This window comes from Dipodomys merriami, unplaced genomic scaffold, assembly GCF_024711535.1.
Source record: "Dipodomys merriami isolate MVZ:Mamm:240054 unplaced genomic scaffold, mDipMer1.0.p SCAF_13, whole genome shotgun sequence".
In the NCBI taxonomy this organism is placed as follows: Eukaryota; Metazoa; Chordata; class Mammalia; order Rodentia; family Heteromyidae; genus Dipodomys; species Dipodomys merriami.
In genome coordinates, this window is record NW_027202604.1 from 23,225,512 (window position 1) to 23,248,220 (window position 22,709).

General features: G+C 41.9%; 1 protein-coding gene across 21 annotated transcripts in view; it reads right to left on the minus strand.

The window, feature by feature from the left end:
• Positions 1-22,709, minus strand: part of Magi1 (membrane associated guanylate kinase, WW and PDZ domain containing 1) — a 551,837-nt gene that overhangs the window by 20,787 nt on the left and 508,341 nt on the right. For 17 of the 21 annotated variants that reach the window (XM_070018908.1, XM_070018909.1, XM_070018901.1 and 14 more), the window contains 5 exons: positions 15,470-15,686; positions 11,037-11,120; positions 7,770-7,861; positions 5,498-5,690; positions 2,371-2,676 (listed from right to left, as the gene is read on the minus strand). In XM_070018908.1, the coding sequence (XP_069875009.1) occupies positions 2,371-2,676; positions 5,498-5,690; positions 7,770-7,861; positions 11,037-11,120; positions 15,470-15,686 (892 nt within the window). The remainder of the gene's footprint in view (positions 1-2,370; positions 2,677-5,497; positions 5,691-7,769; positions 7,862-11,036; positions 11,121-15,469; positions 15,687-22,709) is intronic. The other 4 variants (XM_070018902.1, XM_070018906.1, XM_070018904.1 and 1 more) reach the window with 1 other exon arrangement.

Below are 22,709 nucleotides of genomic sequence, written 5' to 3' on the forward strand. Positions count from 1 at the left end.
TGTCAATGTCAGAGAATTTTTTTTTTTTTTTTTTTTTTTTTTTTTTTTTTTTTTTTTTTTTTTTTTTTTTGTCGGTCGTGGGGCTTGAACTCTGGGCCTGGGTGCTGTCCCTCAGCTCTTCAGCTCAAGGCGAGCGCTCTACCACTTGAGCTACAGTGCCACTTCCGGTTTTCTGGTGGTTTATTGGAGATAGGAGTCTCACAGTCTCTCCTGCCCGGGCTGGCTTTGAACCGCGATCCTCAGATTTCAGCCTCCTGAGTAGCTAGGATTACAGGCGTGAGCCACCAGCGCCCGGCTATGTCAGAGAATTTTTAACAAAGACTACATACTGTTTATTAGAATCCAACAACAAGAATACGTTGGTAGTGTGCATACTAGAATTCAAAGTCTTGATTAAGTTTATCTAGCTCATTGGCAAGGACAACTTGCATGAGAAAGGAATAACACAGATATGAAGGAGGCTTTGCATAGCTCAGAGCTCATGCAAGGTATTAGGGAAAATTTGATTTGGTGATTTTAAGAACCAAAGGAAAACAATGAAAGACCAAACTGTGAGTGAGAACATTCAATATTCATTATATAACACATAGCCTGTCACCTCACATGCCTGCTTTCTTTCTAGAAATGGAAAGGGTGAATTTGGAAATGGCCAAGAGCATCACAGGGTATATGGAGATAACAAAAAAGAAAAGAAAAAACACACAACAACAAAGCAAGTTGGGATCTCTCCCTCCCATGACTTCCTTTCTCCTTATTTTAAAGTAAGCAAAAAGTCTGTGAAATTAATTAAAAAGCAAAATCCTGCCTTGGTGTCATCCATCCATGACATGCTGTGATGACTTTTTAATGTAGCTCCCAAAAGCATGGTTAGTAATGGGCATTTGTTACTGCAGCCATACATGCATAGACCTGGCTAAACGTCCCTTTCTAAACACAAAACTTAGGGGGAAGACAGCTTTAACCTGTAGCAACATACCAAGACTAAATGGAGACAGAGTGGGTTCTACTAGGTCAGAACCCTGAAAAGATTGAGCACCTTGCTAAGCTTAGCCAAGGGGAAGAGAGGGGAAGAATCTAGGCCATTGGTCATCAAACTCTCTATGGTCAAGTCATTTGATGAATATGGAAGCCTATGGGACCCTTCTCCTCCCATGAATGAACATACTTGGGAGATGACTTTATCCAACCAGGAAGGCAGTAGCTCACTCTGGGCACATACATCCATAGTTCATTGTTACAGCAGTCTCCTGTGGCTAGCTCTCAGTCATCTGGGCTGTTGCCATTTGGTTTTTGCTCATATACCCTAGTGGAGTTAAGCTATGGAAAGGATGACAACTCTGCCTCTCCATTCTTGGCTAAAAGCCTCAACATATGGATGAGATCTGTGATGAAATGGTTCTCAACCCAGATTTTAACCAGATCCTTAAGCAACAACAAAAATATCACTTAAAAAAATTCAGACAGGGACAGAGAAAGGACACTATCCAGACAGGATGAGCTTTCCTGGTGGTATTTTCCTCCTTAGCACCTGTTTTGTCCTGGGAATTTTTAGAACCTTTTGCTCCTTTCTGGAGAGTCTTTCTCCAACAAGAATGTCAGGGACTTCTCAGGTAGCTCATGCCTGTGATCCCACTTACTCAGGAGGCTGAACTGTGAGAGTCATGGTTCAAAGTCAGCCTGGATAGACAAATCCTGGGAGATCTAATCTCCAATAAACCTGCAAAAGGCTGAAAGTAGAGTTGTGGCTCAAGTGGTAGAGTACCACTATTGAGCAAAAAAGGCAAGCGAGAACATCAGGCGCTGAGTTCAAGCCCCGGAGTTGTTGCCTTGGGATTGCGATTCAAATCGTACCCAAATTTCACACATGCTCGTGTTGCAAAATGAAGCTTGAAAGGGTTCAACACACACACACAACATCTAGCCTTCAGAATTTAAAAAAAAAAAGGGGGGGGCTGGGAAGGTGGCTCAGTGGTAGAGCGCTTGCCTTGCATGCTCGAGGCCCTGGGTTCGATTCCTCAGCACCACATAAGCAAAAAGAAAAAGGCTGGAAGTGGCACTGTGGCTCAAGTGGAAGAGCGCTAGCCTTGAGCTGAAGAGCTGAGGAACAGCGCCAAGGCCCAGAGTTCAGGCCCATGACTGGACCCAAAAAACAAAAAACACACAAAAAAACCCCCAAGAAAACAAAAAACCAACAACTACCAAATGAATCTCATCCCTAATGAAGACTTTAATTACCCAAAGCAAAAAAAGAAAAGAAAAGAAAGGGAAAACCCCAAGCTTTCCTGCTAATGAGATCTTGGCAGGGTTCTCTTGGCCCAGGGCCCGCGCCCTGGCAGCGCGGGGAGCCGGGCGGTTCTCTTGCAGACTCACCGAAGGTCGTGCCTGCCTCGGGCCTGCTCACCGAGGACACGATGACGAAGCCGAAGCCCTCGTTCTCCCCACGCCGGATCTCCACGTCATAGGGCTGCACCACGGTGCTGACCACGGTGCTGACCACGCCGCTGCCCCCGCCGCCCCCGCTGCCGATGCCGCTGGTGCTGCCGCTGCCCGAGCTCACCGTGTTCAGCGAGTTCTGGCTGCCCTGCGGCGTGCGCTTCTCCTCGGTCAGGGACGCGGGCTGCGTGCTGCTGTGGTGGGAGGAGGCGGGCGAGGGCACCTCGTTCTCCGCTTTGGGCACTGCAGGGGAGATGCTCGTGTAAAACACTGGACCTCGGGCCCCGTCTACGTTCCTCCCCGCTGTGACCTGGCAGAAACCAAGAGGGGCCCGGAGCCAGTGGCCCACGCCTGAAATCCTGGCTCCTTGGGAGGCTAAAGTCTGAGAAGTGGGCTTCAAAGGCAGCCTGGGCAGGAAAGTGGGTGAGGCTCTTGTCTCCAAGTAACCAGCAAAAAAGCCAGAAGTGGAGCTATATGGCTCAAGTGGTGGAGAGACAGCCATCAGAAAAAAAAGGAACAAAACAAGACAAACCCCATGAGCTTTAGCCCCAGCACTGGCATCACACACACACACACACACACACACACACACACACACACACACGCGCGCGCGCGCGCGCGCGCGCGCACACACACACACACAAACACACGCACGCAGAAATCAAGAAGGGATGATGGTACCTGGGCCTCACAGGAATGGGATGCAGGGGAAATATCAATGACTCAAAAGTCAGGGAACACCCACCCAGGTAAACACCACAGTGGACTCCACACTGTGTGCACATGCACACCCAGACCCAATATGCAGCAGGGCCTGCTCACAGGGAGATAAGGACCTGTGGCACACATGGGAAGGTACCCAAGGCACAGAAGGGCCGATGCCAATGACAGCCACCACCCCAGCTTCACAGACAGCCCGAACCACCCCTCTGTTGTCATAGCCTCGCAGCCACATTTCTACTCTTTCTTCCAGACAGGAGACTGGAATTTAACTGCGCCTTGAAGGTTCGCAGTGGTGGGATTTGTGACACCTGTAAGAAGCACCCAGTTTCTCTCTCTAGCTTCCAGATGTCAGCACTTAAGAACTGGAGGCTTCGGCCTCCTTCCAAACTTAATCGCCATTCCAGTTTTATTGCTATGTCACTGAAAGGATAAAGCACTCTTAACAGTTCACCAGAGGAGATGGGACTAATCATGTCCAAGCTGTGGAAAGGTCTGTTTTTATTCATTTCCCATTGTTTCTCCTTCCATAGATATTTTTATGATGGAAAAATATGGGATAACATAAGATTTTCTATTTCAGCCATTTTTTCAATGCACAATTAAGTAGTGCATCCACACTGCTTTGCAAATGTCATCACCATCCATTTGGAGAACCTGGACATCTTCACCAGAAACTCTCTCCTCACTCTCTTTCATACCATCCCTCCCCATATCCACTATTCTACCCATTTTCCTACATAAATTCTACTACTCTGGAAAACTCTTCAGAGTGGAATCATGCAACACCTGTGCACCGGTGATGAGCTGACTTTGCTTAGCATAATGCCTGTGCACAGATTTAACATGCCTTTATGCAGAGGCTAAAAACCTACAAGCGTAGATTTCATTTTCAAACTAAAACCGAAGCAAATAAAAATAATGACACTGCCTTATTAATTTTTATTGGAGTCGGAGAAATCAAACTGTTTACAACATATTGCAAAAACCAAGTTTAGCTGACTGTCACTGGCTGTGAATCCTATGTTAAATGAGAGGTCACCCAGGTGTGACCTATGACATCTGTAGTGGATTAGCAATATTTTCCATGGTTACACCAGGTGGAACTCTCATACTGGGATTTAATATCTTAATTCTGTAATTAACTACAGACTGCTTAAATTAGTTATATTTAAAAAAATAAACATGATACCAATTTTTTTATCTGTTTGGTATTTATTACTCTAACATTAGTGCTATGGAGAATTCACAATGTTTCTTATCATATTTTTTCAGTAACTCAATGGACACATAGCTTGCTCTTCTTGCTCTTCTGCACCTGGATTCTGGCTTACAGGTTTATGGCGGGGCTATACACAAGGGCGAATGGTTAAGTGTATGTTCTCAGGAAGCTGGTCAGTGAGTGAAAGGACTGGTGTGTACATGCTGAGCAGGCGTAAATGGCAGATTCTGATGCCAGAAATCAACAAGAATCAGGAGAATGGCAAGGAGAATTCTAAAGTCTAAGGCATCCAAAGCAGCACTTGGGAGCTACACCTGATAGGACACATCACATTTTGAGAGCTAGAGTGTGATGCTTGTTACAGGAGATAGAGATAACCTAAAACTCTTTCTTCTTCCTTTCTCCCTCTCTCCCATTTACCCTTCTTTCCTTCCTTCCTGAGCCTCATGCACTCACTTGCTTGGCATTTTTACTCAAAGCTAGTGCTCTACTACTTGAGCCACACATCTATTTGCTTTGTTTTTGTTTATTTTTTGCTAGACAGTTGGAGATAAGAGTCTCACAGACTTTTCTGCATAGGCTGGCTTTGAGCTTTTATCCTCAGATCTCAGCCGCCTGAGTAGCTAGGATTACAACAGGCGTGAGCCACCAGTGCCTAGCCCACTGCTTTGTTGTAGAGGGAAATGTTTTGTTTAACATACCTGACAAGCAATGGCAGGGTTCAAAAACATCAATCTTTTTTTTTTTTTCATGAACACATCTTTCAATACAAACCTAATTTTTGTTCTCTTTATTTAAGTCACTTTTGTGACATTCCTCATGAGCTCTTTTGTGAAGGATTAGTATTGGATGTTGAGGATGGCTGAGTTCTGCGTGGCAAAGGGATGGGAGGCAGGTAATATAAATTCAACCAGTCTTTTCCTTACAAGCCTTTCCTGAACCCATGCAAATGGCACATTAAAGTGCTTTTGAATGACAGCTGTTTTGCAGGGTTGGAGAGAAGGGAACCATCTGGAAATACTGAGCTTGATCACATTTGCAAACATTTGCTAAAATAGAAGCTTGAGGAGGCAGGCACCAAAGTGACAGAGTCCCATCTGAAGGAATGAAGGAGAAACATACCGGCAAACACCACTTTACGTCGCACTGTGAGATTGACATGGCCTTGCTTGGCAGCTTGTTGCATAAGCTGGACCACAAGCTGGTGTGATTTTCCAATTACTGGTGTCCCATCCACACAGATTAATTCATCGCCAGACCTCAGGCGGCCATCCGTATCAGCAGCACCCAGTGGTACGATGTGACCAATATAAATCTGTCGAGTAATTGGATGATGGATGAAACATGGCTCTCTTGGCTTACTATTATTCTGATGGCCTTTGCATCTCTGGGAACAATTCTGTTCATTTATTCATGTCTGCCTGCATGCCACAGACATTTATTGAACACCCACTGTGTACAAGGCACTGTGCACGGTGGAAAGAATAGCTTTTGCTTACTCGATTCCTTGATGTTTATTTGTCGTACACTGATCACTCAGAAAAGAATATTTTTCTCTTTTTCCTTTTTTTGGGTGCTGGTCCTAGGGCTTAAACTCAGTGCTTGGGTGCTGTTCCTGAGCTTTTCTTCTCAAGGACTCGAGTCTACCACTTAAGTCACAGCTCCACTTTGGGTTTTTTGGTGGCTAATTGGAGACAAGAGTCTCTGACTTCCTTCCCAGGCTGGCTTTGATCCACAACTCCCAGATCTCAGCCTTCTGAGTACTTAGGATTACAGGCATGAGCCATTGATGCCTGAATGAAAAGAATCTTTTAAGACTATGTCTCCTTGTCTCTCTACTTAAGAAACTTCCTTCCAATAAATTCTGCTAATTATAATACTAATTTTTTTCCTTTTTTTCTTTCTTTTTTCTTTCTCTTTTTTCTTTCTCTCTCCTTCCTTCCTTCCATCCTTTCTTCCTTCCTTCCTTCCTTCCTTCCTTCCTTCCTTTCTTTCTTCCTTTCCCTCCCTTCCTTCTTTCCTTCCTTCCTTCCTTCCTTCCTTCCTTCCTTCCTTCTTGTCTTTCTGTAGCAGTGGGAATTGAACTCAGGGCCTTGCTAATCAAGCACTCTATCACTAGAGCCACACACCCACAGCCATTTTTGCTTTACCTTATTTTTCAGGTAGTGTCTTGGGTTTTTGCACAGGAGGCTAGCCTCAGATTGTGATCCTATCTCTGCTCCTGCACAGCTAGGATTACAGGTAAGCACCACCACCAGCTTATTGTTTGAGATAGGGTCTCACTGACATTTTGGCTTAAGCTGGCCTTAAACTCAATCTTCCATCCACTACCTCCCACATGGGTGGGATTACAGGTGTGAACTATCATGTCCAGCTTAATATTACTTTTCTTTGAGAGTTCAACATCCTATGCCTGGCAATAGGACAGACTCGGTAATGATTATTAAGTGAATGAATGATTGAAACAACATCTAGCCTGTCATCCCCATTTCTGCAGTCTGTAATATCTGCCAGCAGAGAAAGTCTCTGTATTTAGTGTCTGCTGCTATATTTGTCATTCGTTAAACATCACCTTAAATATTTGTGTGTGCATTGTCTTCTCAGTAGACACCAGTGCTATGATCACCTTTGTATGACACTCACAGTTTACAGGGAACTTTGTGAAAGTACTGTCTAGGAATATGAACTGGAGTTGGGAGTCTTACTATGCTTCTGTTTACAAGCTGGGTGATCTTGGGTTTGTTACTCTTTCCGTGCCTTCATTTTCTGATTAAAACATGAGGATAAACAGATATTTCATAAGTCAATCTATGTTACAAACCTTTATCACAGTGCCTGGAACCAAGTGCACAACAGCATTATTATCACAAGGGAATCAACTATTCTTCAGTTCTCTTTGCTCTTTTCAAAGGAACACTTGCAATGTTATACTGAGTTTATTCTTTAATTAAGTAAAGTGACCTGGTCAGGAACTCTACCTTCTGGCCCTTCTGAATTCTTTTCCTTTTTCTCAAATCTTTCCTGTTGCCTGATGCTTGAAGTATTATCTGTACTAGCCACTCCATATACCAAGCCCATAACTTTTGGCAGATGAAACAGAATTAGCCAAACAGATCAGGCCATTGATCTACTAGCTGACACCTACCCTATATGCCTTCCATTTCCTTGTCCCTAGTAAGGGTTTGAAGAGGCTGAAGCTCCAAGAGCAGTTATATAATCTTTACAAAACCTCTCTTTCCTTCTTTTACAAGCCAATGAAAAGCCCCCACTGCTCAAGAGGACAGAGCAATGGAAGCATCTAGCTGGATTCCAATCTTGACAATCTACCTCTGTCGTCAATTGCTGTGAAGTCTTAGTAAACAATGCTGGGGAGAGACATAGATGAAAGACTTACAGGTTCCCCTGGCTCATTTCCACCCAAAATCCTAAAGCCGAATCCTGTCTCCTTTCTCCAGAGGAAGATGTCTTGTTCCTGGTAATCTGGAACTGCAGAGAGGGGAGAAGGAAGAGACTTTATTTCACTGATAAAGGATGCAATGCTGCTAAGATGAACACATTACTGGACCAAGACTGACGATGCCTGAGCAGACAAAAGCTTGCAAACACTGCAACAAAAGACCTAGACATGTGACACAAAAGACGGCACTGGACAGGAGCAAGCAATGGGAAGAGTCACCTGGCTCTACAGGTCTTCAAAGGACTGATAAATCCAGATCAAGTCCCACCATCATGGTTACCTATGCCAGGAGTTAGCACTCTCTTTGATATTGCTGCCAGGGGAGTTCAGGAAATCAAAACCACTATGTGCCACACCACAAAGCAAAAGTCTATGGAGAAAATTCAGGCTAACACAGTCTCTCTGAGGCCGAAGTTGGCTCCATTAAATGACCTGAAGTTTTACGAACTAGACTATTGACTTTTTTTTTAAAGTTTCTAATTTGTTTTTAAAGTCACTTTTTCTTCCTTAAGGAAATCAAGATAGCAATGCGAATAATTTGGTGTGTTAGGTCATGTCTGTCACAAAGAAATTACTCAAGGGTTGAGACAGGTATAGCTCACTGGTAGAGCACTTGGCCATCATTCATGAGATACTATTTCCAATAATAAAAAATAAAACAAAAACCCCAAAACCTTCCACAAAGAAAGGTTAGTATTTCAATGCTATGACCAAAAGGCAGCCAACCTTCCATATACTTAAGATAAACATGGACGTCAAAAAGTCCTAAACAAACCGTCCATACTTTATTTTTAGTAGGACTGCTTTATTCTTCATTTACCTATGCTACTTCAATGCTATAAGTACTAACTTACTATGTAATGTAATAACCTGGTATTTCACATAACAGTAATGGTCTAGGGCTTTGAAACAAATACCTCAATTTTCTAAGTAATTTTGATTAAAAATGCTTATTGTACATGAAATTATTCTATATATCACTCCATAACTTTGCCAGAGCAATAAAAAGATGTATTTTTACGTAATGGATAGATAAGGCATTTTATGGCCTATAAAGTGCCATAGCTTTTACTTAAGGAGAACAAATATAATTTAATTGTAGTGAATCCTAAAGTGATTTAAAAATACTTTTCTGCACAGTAGTTTTGTTTCACTAATTGGATTTTGGGCTGAAGAGTGTAGGCTGGAAACATTAATTCTTGGCTTTGTCTAATTTTGTACAATAGGCTATTGAAGAAGAAGGTGGACGTTTAGACTTCATGTTGGCAAGAGGTGGCTGGCTTACCAATTCCCCCACACCTTCAGATGCATGCTGGATAAACGCACCAAGAGGTAGAAAACTAAGTGAACAGGTAAGAACAAGTTGGACGACTTTGATTCTGACATTTTACTTGAGCTATCCTAATGCTAGTGCTTTATATGGGTACTTTTTTTTTAATCCAATCTCTTTATTATAATTGCTGCGGCTAAGCTGCAAAGCACAATGCAACAGGAGCTCAGCTGTATTGTAGGCTTCCCATTCAAACAATTGGAAAGGAATATTTTCTTAGGCACACTAAAGTAACAGTATGTTTATCTCTGTCTGAGTAGCTAGGTAAAAGGTATTGGCTGTAATAGCCTCGTTGAAACAACAAATTAAATCAAGTGGTGTTTCCTCTTGGTTCACCCAAGCAGCAAGATTACTATACTAATAGATCGCTGGTGCTTTTCAGCTAGTACAGGGTTGCTGGCATTATCTGTTTGAAGTCTGTTGCATACAAGGCCTTTCTGGGAAGGACGGGCCTCTACAGGTAATGAGGCCCAGACTCGTTTGCTCAGCATCATTTAACACAGGAACATTTGCCCATCCTACAGAGACACCAAATGTAGCAGGTTTTTGGTTTAGGCTGCACACTCAGGTGTCAGCTACTATGGCATGAGGAGCTGTGGCTGATCGACTTCAAGCTCTCCCACAGCTCAGTCCACAGGAATAACGTTCAAGACTCAACAGGAAAATGGCAAATTTTAATTTAAAGAGTTTCCCATCGAAAAGAAAGATGTCCAATTACTATAAGAATGCTAATGACATCACAATGAGCCAGGAAACACAGACACAAACAAGGACGCACAGATGTAGTACAAAGAAAGTCTTCTGGTACTTTAATTTTAGCACCTGAATAATTTCTTCCTTCACTAACTAAATGCCATTCATTCAAATTATGTATATATATATATTATATATGTAATATACACATACATATGTACATAGAACACCTGTAAGGATAAGTCAGTATTAAAATGAATTATGGTATTTGAAAATCTCTCTTCTCTGATGTCACTTCTTAATAGAAGAGGCACTGAGGTTCTTGAAGTACTTCTGATTGGTCTGTTCTCAGTTTTTTTAAATACACTTTTTATTGTAAAAATACTGTATAGAGGGGTTACAGTTACATGAGCAAGGTAATGAGTACATTTCCTATCAGGCTGTTCTCAGTTTTATGTATGCTTTATAAGAAGTTTTTTAGAAGCATTGGGGTAGGGACATTTTCCTGACATTTACTAATTTTTTTAAGTGACATTAATCTTATAGAGGTAAGAAATTCTTACCCATTGTTTTTACTTTTTGGTCCCTTTGGCAGTATGGGGGTTTGAACTTAGAGCCTTGTACTTGCTGGGCAGATGTTCTACCACTTGAGCCAAGTCTCCAGCTCTTTTTGCTTTTGTTATTTCTCAAATTTATGTCTAGGTAAGTCTGAACTACAACCTCCTATTCATGCTTCCAGTATACCTGGCTGAGTTGAGGTTTTGCAAACTTTTTGGCCTCAAATCATGATCTTCCCAATCTCTGCCCCTTAGATTTACATATACGAGTCCTTGCATAGGAAGCAATCTTTTGGCAGCGCCCATGGTTGCTCAATAAAGGAGACAAAAGACTTCCCTTGACAATTCTAAAGAATGGAGTCACCAGGTTTTCAGAGACACTGCCTGGGGTCTCCATCACTACAGACACACAACACATTTCCAGAATGGGTAAAGACATGCACATCTCTTCCTACGTCATCTCATCAATCTTGGCTGCAAAGAGCACCAATGTATGCAATTAGTGGTTTTTCTCTCTTCCCTCCCTTTTCTGAACTTCTCCCTGCCCCCCCCCGCCCCCACGGATAGGAACATTAAACAGGATGAATGATAATGGAGAAATACAAGCTTGCAGCAGGTCCTTACTCTGACATTCTCCAAAATTCGTGGAATTGATTTCTCTCTCTCTTTCACCCTTGCTCAATCCCGATGCAGGCGAAGGTGACATAGCTGGAATATTAATTTCACAGTTTTTGCAAAGCTTCATGTATGTCCTTTCTGTTAGTATACTTTAACTTTAGTTGTTACTGGTAAGAAGAGTGTAATGGCTGTATGAACTTTAAAAGGACTATAATTTGATGTCTTTTTTGTTTTTACTCTCTTTTATTTTTGTTTCAAGACCTTTACTCATCAGAAAGCTAGCACTTATAATTGTACCACTAAGGTGGTACAATTGCCATCTTAGTCTCTTCCTATTTAATTAAGACTCTAAAGCACACCTTCTTGAATGGCCTTGTCTTAATCATGTCAGGAACTTAGGCGTTTAACCACATTATCACCTTTGGGGAAACAAAAGTACATTTGTGCCACTGCTTTAGTGGAACATTTATTTAAGAGAGTATCAAGTTCCTGGTAGAATTCATTCTTGTATTCATTCATGTCCTGGTGTATTCTAGGCAGTTTAAATCAGAAAACTCTCATATTTGAGATACAAACCTCAGAATCTTGTCCAAGATCTGAACAAACATAAAAATAGGAACTGTCAGAATAGTTCTCGAAATCTTGACATACATATATGCTCTTTAAACACACAATAAAGATACTCAGTCCTGATGCCAAACCTGTGGGCGTGTCTCTCCCAAGCAGGACATGCTTGCATGTTAGTTCATATGGCAGTTTTGAGCTGTTTTTGTTTTTGTTTTTCCTCAAGGCACACTATAAACAGATGAAGAAGTGTTCTGCCACTGGATATCAGCTGTCAGACTGAATCAATGTCATTTTTAAAGGTATATGTTACCTAGAGAAAATCCAAAACAGGCAACACGGCTTTTTAAGGACTTCTGTGCCTCTTTTTCTCTTTTAATTAAACACTGAAACCCTTCAGAGGGATTCCTTAACACATCTGCAACTCTGAGACTCACTCTGACAGTCACTGTTTTAGCAGATGGTAACATTAAAAAAAAATACACTGTTTGGTAAAACACTTAGAAAGAATGTGATCAGAAGTGTGTTCATCTTTACACTGCCATTAACAAAAATATTTCCAACCAACTGGGGATAAAATGCACAATTAAGTTGCTGCTGTTGTCTTTGATTTTCTTGTTTTTCCTGGAGTACTTTGTTCATTGTATTATGAAGGGAGAGGCAGGGAATTACATCTTCTCAAGACTACACACTATATTTTTTAAAATTGTTGTTCATAAAGGACAAGTTAAAACCACCTAGGGCAGTGGCCAAAACCGATCTAGGATGAAGTCAAATACTAATTCAAAGGCTGATGCAGATTTGTTCACAGGTGTTAGAAAAGAAACTCTGTGACAGATCCTGAATAGCTACCATGGGGATGAGCCACATCATTTTTCTCATTCATCAGTGAAGAACAAATCCATGGGACTCTTAACATCTATTAGGTTTGACTATCACTCAATTACAGAGATTCTAATCACCACAAAAGAAATTGATTCTCATTTGTGATGCTTTACCTGATTCTTCAGATGTTAAAGGAAATGAAGGATCCAAACTGAAACTATTCTACTATTTTTCAGCATGGCTGAAGTCTGTGGGAAGTCTGAAGCTTACAGTGGCTGGTTATGGCCATGTTACATATTGTTCATTTATTTTTCTCCCAGTTAAAACTTTCTTAAAAGTTAGCCAAAACCACACAAATCCTTAGAGTAAAAATGAGCTGCATGAAACATGACTGCCAATGTAGAGGGCCACACCAATAGTACAGAATACACTTTTTTTTTTTAAATCACAGAAAGACTTGTACATGGAAAACTCCCATCACAAATGTGTATTGTATTGAAGAAGGCAGAAGTGTGGTCAATAAAGCAATCAGTCAACATCCCCTGGAGTTGGGCCATCGATCAGAGAAGCTGTATGGGAACAGAGAAATATGAACGGGATACAGAAATAATCCCTTTAGAAGACATTTGTCCAGTACTTTTGGAAAGTGACATCGCTATAATTAATAAAGAATCCCAGTGTGTAGGAGCCACGGGTTCTCAGCAGCAGTGTCCCTAACCTGAAAACTGGAAATGCTCTGAAATCTGCTTAAGTATAGACATGATGCCACAGTGCAAAATCTCCACACCCTGAAACTTTTTCATGTACAAAACAAAAATTATTAGAATACTGTACATATGCATAAGGCATATTTGAGAATGAAGTACAGTTTTAAGTTTAGACTCAGGGCTCAGGGTTCTCATTATGTCTAAGCAAGTATCTCAAAACCTGGAAAAAAAAATCAGGCATCTAAAACACTTGTGATGCTGAACATTTCAAATAAGGGTAACCCAGGCTGAACTTAGCAGTTACCTACTGCTTCAAATTTCATTCATTTCCTTTAGCCTGGCATTCAGGGTAGTTGATGGTATGGTTGTAATCCTGGGACTAAGTCTATACCTTTCCAAATTAGCTAGCCTTCAGCAGCATAGTGAGTACCAGCCAACACACAAATATATTTAATGATACATGCTGATATAGCAATTGGACAATTATTCATCTTGAGAAGGGGAAAGGTATGGAGGGACCCTGAACAAGTTTTTTTTTTTTTTCCTTCTCCCTAAACAGTGCCAGTACTGGTGCTTGAACTCCGGGTCTTGTGCACTCTGGCTTTAGCATTTTTGCTGAAGATGTTCTACTGCTTGAGCCACAGCTTCACTTCTATGTTTTTGCTGATTAGTTGGCTTTAAATGTCTTATGGACTTTCTGTGTGGGCTGGCTTCAAACCATGATCCTCAGATCTCAGCCTTCTGAGTAGTTAGAATTACCGGCGTAAGCCACCAGGGCCCAACTATGAGCAACTTGCAACAGAATCAGCAGCATTCCAGGCTCTCTTGGAAGCTCTCATAGTTGAGTTTCACCCAAAGGTGGAGTGAATTTTCCTTCGAAGGCTGGGTTGCTAGCCTCACTCCCTTTCCTTGTCCGGGTCACAGAAAAGTTAAAAGCTCCTAACTTGCCCTTCAACTAGCACAGGAACAAAGCATAAAACAAATTGTGGGTGGTGGGTTAAGGTTTGGGGTGCTTTTACCCTTTACACAGCCTCTGCATTGTAACCCTTCAAGGGGGCCACAGCTTGTGACTAGGAAAAAAACTGAAGTCTGGGGGGTGCTCAGGACATAAAGGATGGGTAAAATGGTGTCTTCTGCCTTCCATCTTCTCTCAGGGCCTTTGACAAAGTATCTTCTTCCTAGCACTCACTACTCCATCCCAAACCAAAAAGGGCGAAGGAGGGGACAGGTCTGTCACATGTGACCAATGACACTCAGGACAAAAACCTCAGAAACTGCAACACCCTCAAAGGGGGCCCATCTGGGCCACCTCTCACTCAAGCACTTAGGAACTGTCACTAATGAGGTGGATGAGTGTTACTTATGGTTCACCGTCTTCAGAAATCACTTCATAATTCAAAAGACACAGTTACACATGAAGGGGACACCAGGCTTAGAAGACTCAAGAAATTACGAAGCATACCATCATCACAGGCTCATTTTCCTAGAAAAGGTAAAACCCAAGGACTCAACCACTGTATAAATAAAGAACAAATCACTCTCTATTGTTCGCTTTTTCTTTTTTGAGGGGAACATTTAGAAAGACAGATCATAGTAAAAAAAAAGAAATTACCAGTATTTTTAAAACTCAAGAGACCACTAAGAAAGCATTTAATTTCTCATTACCCCTACAGTCATATTTAGATTTCATTGTATAGGATATCACAGGGCATTCTGCAATCTTTGCTTATAAGGAAGACTTAATGAGGTAATTACTATTTTTTTTTCTTTTCTGTCACTTACTGCTTTACAAGTGAAGAGAAAAATAAATCAATTTTTATCCAGGCCATCTATTTGATGACCATTTCTATCCCCACCTCCAAAGTGGACATAATACAGCCTCCATGAACATCTTCAGGTTCTACTTGCCTTGAGACACTTCTGCTTTTCACCTTGATTTATCTTCCTCTACTCACTTTCTTTCTTTCTTTCTTTCTTTCTTTCTTTCTTTCTTTCTTTCTTTCTTTCCTTCCTTCCTTCTTTCCTCCTTCCTTCTTTTTTTTTTTTTGTCGGTTGTGGGGTCTGAATTCTGGGCCTGGGCACTGTCCCTCAGCTCTTCAGCTCAAGGCTAGTGCTCTACCACTTGAGCCACAGCGCCACTTCCGGCTTATGTGGTGCTGAGGAATTGAACCCAGGGCCTCATGCATGCAAAGCAAGCATTCCACCACTGAGCCACCTTCCCAGCACCCCTACCCCCCACCCCCATCTCTACTTTCTATCACTGTCTTTCATCTCCTATTGTCAGAGAACAGCTGGAGCCCTGGGGAGGAGTATGGGGAAAGGAGAAACTGGTGTGTTACTTACGTCGGTTTTCATACATGCTCCTGGACTGGGCCCAGATTTTAAAAGGATCTGGTTTTTTCTGCCCAGAGTTGTCAGTCTGCTCTGGGGTGGGGGCCTCTGTAGGTGGATATTCGGGGAGCACCTGAGTGCTGTGGCTTGGGGATGCTGTGTGCAGGCTCCGGTGGCTGGACACACTGTGCTGGGAGCTGTTCTGGCTGTCTTTCCTTTCCAGTGGTTGCTGGAAGCAAGCAAGAGACAGAAATGACCGTGGTTCTCTAAGTGAGCGCTTCCCATAACCCCGTCTGTGTTCTGCACTCCTGTATGCAAATACATAAGTACATCAACAGCATCCTGGCTTCCACCTTGCTCCATGTCTTGCTGATGCAGATAAATCACCAAGTGATTGGCAGACACATAGAAGGGCAGGACGGACAGAAAGACATAATCACAGACCATGGTTCTCTCTGGACTACAGCAGAAAAACAAATCCATTTTTCATCTTAGGTTCCCACCTAAGACACTGGGTTTGTTTATTGCAAGATGTATCAGTTTTAACATCCTATTTCTTGACAAAAATATGTGACACAAAATAGCATGAGCAGTTTAGCTGTAAGGCTGTCATATCCAGAAGAAATATAATCAGCGCTAAAAATACTTCTTGGGGCTCCATATGTTACATCTTTTGATGATGGTGATGATGATGATAATAACAATAATAATATCCCTTCCAACTCCTCTTTAATAGTTTGCCATCAGTTCTTCTGGACCAGGATCAACGGAGGTCAGATCTTGTAATTTTTTTAAATCGTATTTTAAAACAAAATCATGCCTAGTATTGTATGTGCAGTGTAGAATAAATATAAGGTAAAAAGATTTCATAATTCATAGCTAATCAACTTCACAGGCCTTGTGTTTTACTTTTGAACAGCTGAAACTACTGTTAGTTGGATAAATCAAGATCCAATTTTATCTGTGAGTTGTCTTGTACAAGTCAGCCTTCCTAGCCTTGCAAACATTTCCCAAGTACAAGCAGTACTTGGTATTTAAATTTCAGAATAAGCACATTCCTGGTCATTAAAACCAGTCCAAGAAAAGACCATTTCCACTTTGTGGTATTGTCTCTCTGGATAGTGACTGATAAGCCTCCATGGAGTATAACTGAGTAGAAAATAAGAATAATTCCAGTTCCTATATTTTTTCTCCAAAGACCTATAATCCTAGGTATTTTGGTTTTGTTTTTTATCATTTAAGACAAAAATTCTGCCTTTTTCTTGCTTAACATGTCACATATCACCATATTCATGAACTTAAAAGCCTCAGAGAGGGGTGGATGGCAGGAAGGGGCCTTCTCCCTAATAGAGCCCATGCTACATTCTCATGTTTTAAAGGGGTGTATAAGATCATCAACTTGAGCATTCCAATGCCGTAGGTGCTTCCACCAGGCATTGTTCTCAATCCTAACGCCCTACGCCGTTGCTTTCTCCCCAAGTATCTTCCATCTTGCAGTTCCCACCAGTGAATTCCACAGGCCTTTCAATTCTTGGGTCCCTCTTCTTGCCCCCTTGCCAATCCTTCCTGTGAACAAAGTATCTGAAGAAAGCCCAAGAACAGATTTCATTGGCTCTTGGTTATTTAAGACCCTAAAACAGGTTTCTGCAGGAATTCTAAGTTGAGGAAATTTGGGTATATATCTCATGAAGGCAGGATAGGCCATCTGAAATTATACTTGGTGTGCCTCGGTCGGGGGTGGGGGGGGAACTTAAGGACTATTTCTTGGTGGGGTAAAAGTTTTAGCAAAGACTTGATTTGCTCACATATGAGGGGATGACATACTGTGGGCAAAGATGCCAGGAAAGCACCCTGATATCTAGATGAGGATGAACACCATCACCTTCCACCTGACCACTTGTCCTGAACTGGAGAAAAATATCTTTCTGGAAGCTGTGTTCCACTGACTGGTGGGCCTTTCTCCTGCAGAGAAGGACCACTTGTTTGTACCCAAGCACCCATGTGTGCGTACAGGTTGTGGCCACATGGGTTCCTAAGGTCCTATGATACCTCAGACATAGAAAATCTAGATCCCTTAAGTTTAACTAGAGAAGATGGCTTTACCATAAAGAGAATATGCAAATAAAGTCTACTGGACTCTTTTCTCACCTCCCCAATAAATGACTCATTTAAGTCCAATTTAACACAAAATGACAGCTACAATCTGAAATGAGTCTGCAAAACTGCTTCTTAGCTTAACTGCATCTCTCAGTCCCTTTTAAATGCCATCTAAACTTTATCCCTCAGAAAACAGAAGTAAGGAACATCCTGAGAATGTGCAAGGAAATACACTCTCTCTCTCTCTCTCTCAACACTGAACTCTCACAGGCTTAGAGAAAAGGCAGGCTGCTGCACTAAAGACACTGGAATTTGGAAGCATTTAAGTTCATTCAATGTTCTTCTCAAAAACAACTATGAAAACTCTGCAATCTGAAGGTATTCTGTACTGAAATAGCCTACTGGCTACACATGAGGCTATGGTTTATGGTTTGTGCGCAAATGTCCAAAATACAACTTTTCATTTCCTAGGCATGCAAGTTAGTCATGATGTGGTCCTTCGTTTGGTTAGGGCCCACAATTTTTCAGGAGAATATCTATTTTATAGGGCGCCCCAATCAAAGTCAGCTTGGATGCCCTTTTCTGGATTACTTCCCCAGAGACTCTGGGCATGAAAATAAATTTGCTGCTGAGCTGGTGACAGCACAGGATCAGACCTGCATCTCATGTGACTACCCTTCACATTGTTCTTTTGTTTGCTTTCTAGTTTTCTGAGATGGGATCTTGTTAAGTAGCCCAGGCTGACTTGCAACTCGGAATTCTCCTTCCCTCCACCTCCTACATGCTGGGATTATAGGTATGTACCACCATGCCTTCTTTTTCTTTTTCTTTTTCTTTTTTTTTTTTGGGTCCAGTTGCGGGGCCTGAGCTCTGGGCCTGGGCGCTGTCCCTCAGTTCTTCAGCTCAAGGCTAGCGCTCTACCACTTGAGCCACAGCTCCACTTCCGGCTTTTTTCTTTTTTGCTTACGTGGTGCTGAGGAATCGAACCCAGGGCCTCATGCATGCAAGGCAAGCGCTCTACCACTGAGCCACCTTCCCAGCCCCATGCCTTCTTTTTCAAGGTGAGTATTAGCCCAAAGAAAAGCAGCTACAAGCCGGGCGCTGGTGGCTCACGCCTGTAATCCTAGCTACTCAGGAGGCTGAGATCTGAGGATCGCGGTTCAAAGCCAGCCCGGGCAGGAGAGACCGTGAGACTCCTATCTCCAATGAACCACCAGAAAACCGGAAGTGGCGCTGTAGCTCAAGTGGTAGAGGGCTTGCTTTGAGCTGAAGAGCTGAGGGACAGCGCCCAGGCCCAGAGTTCAAGCCCCACGACCGACAAAAAAAAAAAAAAAAAAAAAAAAAAAAAAAGCAGCTACAACTAGAGGTACATTTTTCAAGCCTGTTAAAGGAGCCATGTACATGCTAATATTATGGATGCAGAGAAGCACCTAGTACATGAATGACAGAATATTAGACTCCACCCTCCTACAGTGATCACCTGTGATGCCTCTATTCCTGTAACAATAAATACATAGTGTGTGTCAGACACTGAGGCATTCAATGGGAAAACAACAGCAACAACAACAACAACAACAAGGAAGAGATTATACCTGGACTCTTGAAAATTCACTCCCAGTGTATATCTGATATATTTGAACATATGTCAATAGATAAATGTTAATTATTCATAATATATTGATAATGTACTTCACTGTCTTTTAGAAAGAAAATGAAGAAGGGTCTGCAGAAGACTGATCTATGAATGGATATAGCATGTTCTGAATCACCACAGAAAAAATGAACTTGATCTTTCGGAAGGACAGAAAGCCTTGCATGTCCCAGTGAAGGTGTGGGGTGTCTTGAGATAAACTGGGAGGCTACATCATGCAAGTAATGTGTGGGTTAAAAGGACTTTGCTCTTCGCTCATGGTTTCAGAGGAGCACTCATTTATGAACTTCCAATAGCGATAAGCCAAGTTCCAATGTAGTTCCAGTGCGTTTGGCTTGGCTCCAGGTGGAGAACTGAGTGACAGAGAAAGGAGTAAATGCACTGATGCCAGGGAGGGACCACTGCTGACGTTTACTTCATAGACATGAGGAGACTTTGACTGGGCCAGTGGCAGGAATGAGGGAGAGGAATGCTGACTCTAAAAGGTATTTGTGCCAAATTCAATAGGCACAGCTTACAAGGGAAAAAGAAGAGAGGAGGAGGAAGAGGAAAAGGAGGAGGGGAGAGGGAGAAGGGCATCATAAAAATAAGGCACCACTCTCCAAGTCTCTAGTGTGAAAGAGGAATGACACTACATACAGAGACAGGTATCACCAACACTAAGGATTTTATTTCTGAGTCTCAACTCACAGCCAACTAGGAAGAAAAGATCTATGTTTTAGTTTAATTCCTCCATAAAAGTCCTTGGTTGTGCACTGGTTGTGAACTTGCATCACAAGACCTTTTTCAAGATAAAACTATATATCCATCTCCTTAGAATGAATGATCCTCCTCCTCCTTACTGTCAGGCCAGCAAAATCAAGAAGATGGAATGGTTTTTATAAATGGAAACGGGGGGAAAATTCATCTCATCAGTATTTCACAGAATGATTTAGAAATGGAGGTACTTATAAAGTGAACTGAAAATATTTGCTCGGAAGAGCAAATGAATACAGACAGCACTTAGGAGCTTAAATGATGAAAAGAATTCATGTGGCTTAAAAACGACAAATTGATCCATTTTAAAGCAAAATTATTTACAGTTCACTTATCTGCCAAGACCCAAGGCCACTGCAGTGATTTACATGGACAACAGGAAAAGCTCCAAGTGCTGATGAGGTATGAAGCCAATGTCATTAAAGGTTGCGCAAAACTCAAAGACTCCAATCCAAGCCACAGCACAGGAGGGTCCTTCTGTTTCTTTCTTTTATCATTTATGGATCAGAGTCAAACATTTTCTCCTCCCAAAAGCTAGGAGAAAGGAGTTAGTGGAGAAGAAAAGGGAAGCCTTGATTGGATATGAAAATGAATTTTGGTTCACATTGAATATTGTGAGGAAATATAACACACAGCAAAGTCTAGTTTCCAGGGGACTCCATGGAGAGAGAGCATGAGTCACTGTGGGAGGTGAGAGGCAACCAGACAGCTGCCTTAAATAAACCTGTGCTCTCATCTCCCATTCTCATTGCTGCTCCTTGTAGCTGATAGAAACTTTGATGCTTCTCTATACTGTGCTGGCCTGGCTGGGGGTGTGGAGAGAAGGAAAACAGGGAGAGTGTGAGAGAAGGAGGGCACACAAAGCGGATCAGCGGAGGCAGGAGTCACTCAGTGTTATCTACAAGGCCTTTCTATCTCTCCCTCAAGTGTCCTAATGACTGTTTTTAGACATTTCCTTTAGCGTCCTTTGAAGAGAAAAGGGATAAAGGACAGAAGAAGAGAAATCTGTCCTTCTGTAATCTTTTAGCCTGCTATGTTTGCTATAAAGAGATGGAAAAGACCACCTTGCCCCTGTATGAACTTGGTGTGAGTTTTTAAGTGATTGGGAAAGCTTGTCTCGTTAGTAAATGTGGTATACTTTCCGTTATCTAGTGATAACAGTGAAATAATTTCCTATGCTACATAGGACACTGGGGAACTCGAACAAACTGCATAGCTCAATCACAGCAATTCACTCCATCATGGGTGTCAGCTTTGTAGGACTATTTAATTTGTATTACTGGGACTAGGAGTCAAATGACATATTTACTTGGTCCTACAGTTCTGCTTAGCAGTGTGTGTGTGTGTGTGTGTGTGTGTGTGTGTGTGTGTGTGTGTGTGTGCGCGCGCGCGCACGCGCACACGTGCACACACACGGGCACAGGTACTACGACTTGAAATGAGGGCCTGGGCTGCTGTCCTTTAGCTTTTCTGTTCAAAGTTGGCACTCTACCATTTGAGCCACAGCTCCACTTTCTGATTTTTTGAATAACTGGAGATAGCAAGGCTCACAAATTTTACTGCTGGGGCAGGCTTCAAACCACAATCTTCATATCTCAGCCCCTGAGTAGCTAGGATTACAACTCTGAGCCAACAGTGTGAGGCTATTGCTTTATCAACTTTTGAAAGCATCTGACTTCATTAGGCTTCAATCCCCATGAGGTAAAGTCTGCATATCCCTGACTGCTCTGGGTACTGTTTCTCTCCCTTAGTTCCATCAAAGCATAAGTACTTTCGGTCTGGTTTCTACTGGATACTTGCTCTAGGCTAGGCACATAGAAGATATTCAGTGTCTATTTGAATGAAATGAATCCATTAAGTATTTCTGATAATACTGACAGTGAATCCTTTTTTGGGGGGTAGAATAGTGTGACAGCCTTATAAGGTACAGGAGACAGATGCAATGACTATCCAATTTATTATAGAATTTCCAATGGCTCTTGCTACTAATTTGCTGATTAAATGGAGAAATAGAGGGATGGAGGACAAATGGATGAAAGATATATGTATGGATGGGTGACTGAACATTATTATGGATGGATGGATGAAAAGACACAGATCGACAAATGAAGAGAGGGAGAAGAGGAAAAGTTGAAATATGACTTAGGAAAACACAGGTGACTTCAAATTCAGGATTAGGTGTAAAGTGTAGAGTTTTCATTTTCCATCCATATATAAGATGGGGTGTTTGTGTGTCATTTAAACTGAGAGTCTCAGTTAAGTCAACTTCCAGTCAAGATGATTAAGTTGGGCCATGGCATTAATTTTCCAGAGAGATCTAAAATCTGACAGCAAATATGTCTTATTTCTGTCTTGGCCATTTGGCAGAAAAATCCCTCATGTTATAGAAGTCCAGATATTAAATTAAGAAAACTTCATTAAGACACTACCATTGTCCCCAGTGAGTACATAAACCATAAATTCAACATTTAAACTAAATCTAGTAGGTGAAATTGCTCACTAAGAGTAAAGCTATGGGGACTATCCGAAAGGTGAAACAAGATTAAAAAGGTAAGCCCTACAGTTGTCATAAAAACTCAATGACCTAATTATTTTTTTAAAAAATTAAAAAAGGTGTAAGAATGCAAAAGGAAACCAATCACATTGGGGAACTTTCAAAGAGAAACAACCTCCCCGCCCTGAAAAAAAAAATCAAGACTACATTTAGACACTGTATTCACAGGGCTATTGGGAAATCTATATGAGTCA